Source organism: Diadema setosum, assembly GCF_964275005.1.
Source record: "Diadema setosum chromosome 20 unlocalized genomic scaffold, eeDiaSeto1 Scaffold_20_unloc_1, whole genome shotgun sequence".
Taxonomy (NCBI): Eukaryota; Metazoa; Echinodermata; class Echinoidea; order Diadematoida; family Diadematidae; genus Diadema; species Diadema setosum.
This window is the reverse complement of record NW_027307649.1, coordinates 471,309-476,057: the sequence shown is the minus strand read 5'-3', so window position 1 is coordinate 476,057 and position 4,749 is coordinate 471,309. Positions and strand designations below refer to the sequence as shown.

Here is a 4,749-nt window from a genome sequence, read left to right as displayed (position 1 = left end):
AGGTCAGTTCAGCAGGCAACATTCAGCACCATGCCCATTGTTCGCTACCAGAACAAGGTCATAGTTTGCGGTCAACCTGCTTACACTGACTGATTATGCCTACGCCACAAGTGGTGCCGGAGGCATTATGTTCTCGAGTTATCCATCCGTAATGAATTTTGCGGACAGCGTAACTAAAAAACCTTTTGAAGTATCCTAATGAAACTTGGCATGTAAGTGTATTAGGGGTTGAAGTTGTGCCTATCAACTTTTGAGTGCACTTGCTGAAAGTCAAAGATCAAAAGGTCAAGGTCAAATGCTTAAAATTTCAATATTTCCCCCATATCTATGCAATGCCAGCAGGATTATCATTTTTTTTAACTTGGTGTATACATGTATAACCCAATAGAGATTCTCTGGGATTTTTTCCCCGGAAAGGTCAAAGGTCAAAAGGTCAAAGATCAAGTGAAAGTGCTGAACTTACTTCTTCCTCCAAATCTCAGAAGTGAATTTTAGTGTCAAAGGCCGGATGAAAATTGTAACAATTTACTAATCAATACAGAAATTGCACTTTTTCTCCACACCTTGAAAATTACTCAGTGCATAAACTTATGAAAGGGTCAAAGTCAAGTTAGACCTTAAATCCCCAAATAAGTGCTCTCCTATTCATCCAATTAAACCAAGGTCAAGGAAGGTGAACATTCAACACATTTGCGACAAACATGTCATTTGATTATTTTACCAATTTTGGGAAAATGTACTGTCCACATGTACTATAGACCTATCAGGAGAATAATGCATTACGGCGGAGGCATACCAGTCACCATAGCGACATTTCTAGTTGAAACTTGATTCATGTTTCTTTTTGTGTGATATTTGTTGTTTGTTCTTATTGTTCTATGGGAAAGCACATACGCATGAATGACAACTTGCTCAGTTTTGCAATTTTTACTTTTGTGCCCTGGAAGAGAAAAGCAAAGGTGTTCACTCATGCGTAAAATTTCCCTTTTTAGTTGACCTACCAGGTTGATAGCCAATTGAATTACTTTTGATATGGTATGTAATACATTAGCTTATAGCCAAATATTCTATGAGAAATCTAAACTTGAAAAAGTGTTTACTTTCTTTTTTTGCTGAGTATGTAGAGTGTACCTGAAATACGCTCTAGCATTCATTAATTTTGCACTCCATAAATTCTTTTATTACTTTTATAAGTATCTGTATTCTCTATCTCTTTGTTTTATGTGAATAGGGCACTGGGAGAACAATGCTCAGACCATATATAAAGTGGCTATAGACCCTGAATAAATAAGACCAAAGTATAATGACAATAATGATAATAACAATAATGATAATTGTGAGAGTGGGTGGGTTTCAAAAATTTCCGGTGACGTAGTGCTCAGATGACGTATAAAGTGGCTATAGACCCTGAATAAACAAGACCAAAGTATAATGATAACAATAATAATGACAATAATAATAATTGTGAGAGTGGGTGAGTTTCAAAAATTTCAGGTGACTTATTTTTTATCCGCTCATGAGCATCCAAGTTGTCTTCCATAGAAGCTTGCGTGGATGATGGGCTATCGGATGCCCCTTCCGGTTGTTCCGTGGGAGAAGAGTAGGTCTGCTTCCAACTTGCGTGTGACGACGAAGGACTCGCTAAATCATGAAATTCATATTCATCGACATATTCCGTACGTGACGGTGAACTATTTAGCCGGTGTCTCTCGAGGGGCGATAGACCTGTCTCCTGCGACCATTCTCCAGCGGCATCGTCGTGTGCCCTCGACGCAAAGACCTCTCTTGCTTGCAGTTCTAAAAAGAGGAAACATACAAAATAGTCATGTTACCAATGCCTTTCTTACGGCTTCTGTGCATATGACATGACAAAAAAAAAGTTTGATATACGATTTCACGTTTGACACGGGGCACTTGGAAATGATGGGATGATAGTTACAGTAACTCGGGAAAACAAGATAAAGATCTTAACATGCTACATCCTAATTTCTCTGTTCTAGACACAATAGCAGTCCGAGTCAAGGTTAATTAAAATGATATGATTTGATACTCAATCCTGCTGGAAACAGGATTGTCCGATTTCTCTTAAACTTTCACTAATGTTTTCCATGAAATGCTGCATTTTGTCAATCTACATATGTATTTGCTTTCATTAATGGTTATAGCGTAACACTGTGAGCATGCTACCTTGTTTTTATAATCTTACCTGACAGCACTAATTCAAGTAAACGGTAAGATGATATGATTTGACACTCGACCCTGCTGAAAACAGGATCGTCCGATTTCTCTTAAACTTTCACGAATGTTTTCTGTGAAATGCTGCATTCACTCAATCGACATGAATATTCGGTTTCATCCCTAGTTAAAGCGTATACTGTGTGCATGCTGCCCTTGTTTTTATAATCTTACCTGACAGCACTGATTCAAGTTTTCTAAGATGAATAAGGCAAGAGCGAGCTGTGTCTTCTATAGTTCTAGACTCTCCCTCCATCATGTCCATACTTGAAATCGTAGAAAATCGTAGGTCATTAGCCTTCATCTCTTCTGACCACTGCTGGAAGTTTGTAATGATTTCCTCTTCATTGCCTTGGGCTAACAAGTCCCATCCTCGCTTGCAGGACTTAGAAAACTCATCCGCCTTCTTTTTCTCGACTTCCATCACCTCCTGTATTTGACGGTCGAATTTGTGCATCAGGATCTCAAGTGAAATGAATAACTGGTCGAATTTGATCTTACCTTCGTTGAGAGACATTTTCACATGCGGGTGTCCCGTAGGATATTTCTTTGGCAGATCACGGATGATTTCTGTATGTTGTCTCTGCTTGGTGATACTGTCGCTAAGAATCTGTTTCATCGTCTGGGTGTTCGCCGAGACAATTTTCTTCACACTGCTAACTTTACTCGGATGCTTTTTATGATCTTCCATAACACATTCGCTGCAGATGAATTCCTGGCATTTTTTGCAGAAATAATTCTTGCGGATTGGTCGATGCTTCTTGCAGACTGGATCTTTCCCTTTTGTAAAGTCGTTACTAGTGGTGACATTCTTATTTTGCAATGCCTCGACCATCCTGTTAACCAGAATATTTGACTTCAGAGTTGATGTCCCCGACTTTCTGTCGATAACCGTCACTTGGCGACACACGGGACATGTAATTTCACTTCCACCGCGGGCAAGATTTTCTACGCACTTTGTGCAGAAGGTGTGGAGACATTTCAGGTACTTGGCGTCGTTGAAAGTTTCCATGCATACGGGACATTCAAGATAATCTTCTATCGCGACATCGTAAGCCGCCATTTTGCAATTTGCGATTTTCAGTACGATGGCACGCTTGGGGTCAGACCGATCGATCGTTGTAACCAGAACACGTACAGATAGCTGCTATGAGTTAACATCTTTCACTACAAAGTATGAAACACTAAAAACAAAACAAAGCAAAACAAAAACCTGTCCACGAGCAGACTCGTGGCTAGCAATGACAACAATTCTAGGCCTGTATTTGTTCAGTCCTGTCCCCACCCAATGAACGGAATACATAGGGATATTTTCTCTCTCTCTCTCTCTCTTCGTTTGTTTTGCATACACTCATACAAAAGGTGTAGACCCTGAGCCAATATGCTGCAATCTGATTGGTCGGAATGCATGCGACGTTCGTCATTCGACACAAGAAAGAGAAAAATGGGAGAAGTGTAAAAACGCTGGGAATTCCCACGAATTATCTGGGGAAGGTCAAAGTCCACGAGTAAGGATTTTACACATTGGTTGGGTGCAGAATGAAACGTGTGGGTTGCAGAAAGACGAAAGATGATTCTCGCAATGCGTTTTCTTTCCTGACGTTTAGGCACATGTGTGGGTGCGTTTATGTGTGTGTGTGTTTGTGTGTGTGTGTGTGATTTGTGTATGTGTGTGTGTGTGTGTGTGTCTTCTGTTTGTTTGTTCTTTTTTGGGGGGTGGGAAGGGGATAGGTGGGTGTAGGTGATAAACTGAGATCGACAATGACGGTGTTAAAGGGATGGTATAGTTTTGGTTGAGATGGGATTCTAACTTTTTAATAGATAATTAAATACCACTTATATGATCAATATCAAAGAGTAACAAACGCATCCCGTTGGAATCCCATTTTCTTTGCTCAAATTTCCACCAATAAATGATATTAAATAGCATACAATTCTTAGAAGAATTTGAAGTTATTTGATAGGCTTTCCCCATTTCTAGGGAGAAGAAACATGTACATGAACAGATTGTAAGATTTCCACCATTTTCTTCATCGCTCAACTAGTTCAGTATTAGATATCCTCCTTCCCGACTGCTATAATGTATGAAATTAAATTGATGAAAATTTTTGTATATAGCAGCGATGCATCCTCGATTCTCCTAAAACGATAAATTTCAGAAAGAATAAATATCTGTTTTCATGGATACATCGTCTTTTCCTTGATCGCAACAAATACTTTGATTGATGATTACGTTTGTGCTTTGCGGATTCACACTCTGTATGAGGGAAATTACCCCCCGAGGGCAATTACCACCCGGCTAAATTCTGTTTAGTGGTAAGGTTAGATTAGGATTAGGGTTAGCGTCGATGGATTCGACTTTAAACTACCTATTTACAAAGTAGCTCATGTTCTCTGACATGCTCTTCGCGTATTCGTGGTGACGATACTTAGGTCAAAGATGCTTTTTATGCGAAAGGTTCTCGTGAAGGACAATGGTCGAAAAAAAAATGTCAAAATGCAATGCTAAATCAT

At 39.4% G+C, this 4,749-nt stretch overlaps 1 protein-coding gene across 1 annotated transcript; it reads right to left on the bottom strand.

The window, feature by feature from the left end:
- Positions 1-243: 243 nt before the first annotated feature.
- LOC140245679 (uncharacterized) lies at positions 244-3,298 on the bottom strand. The gene is made up of 3 exons (XM_072325221.1): positions 2,410-3,298; positions 1,681-1,797; positions 244-263 (listed from the first exon to the last, which is right to left on the bottom strand). Exons 1-3 carry the CDS (start codon positions 3,296-3,298, stop codon positions 244-246), a joined length of 1,026 nt encoding a protein of 341 aa, XP_072181322.1.
- Between the last annotated feature and the right edge of the window lie 1,451 nt (positions 3,299-4,749).

What these genes read in the sequence shown, in the direction of transcription:
- LOC140245679 (XM_072325221.1), bottom strand. Translation starts at nt 3,298, where the DNA reads ATGGCGGCTTACGATGTCGCGATAGAAGATTATCTTGAATGTCCCGTA. An exon ending in ACTTGAATCAGTGCTGTCAG is followed by an intron (nt 1,798 to 2,409) that starts GTAAGATTATAA and finishes TCCTCTTTTTAG; the next exon opens with AACTGCAAGCAAGAGAGGTC. An exon ending in GCTAAATAGTTCACCGTCAC is followed by an intron (nt 264 to 1,680) that starts GTACGGAATATG and finishes TTTGACTTTCAG; the next exon opens with CAAGTGCACTCAAAAGTTGA.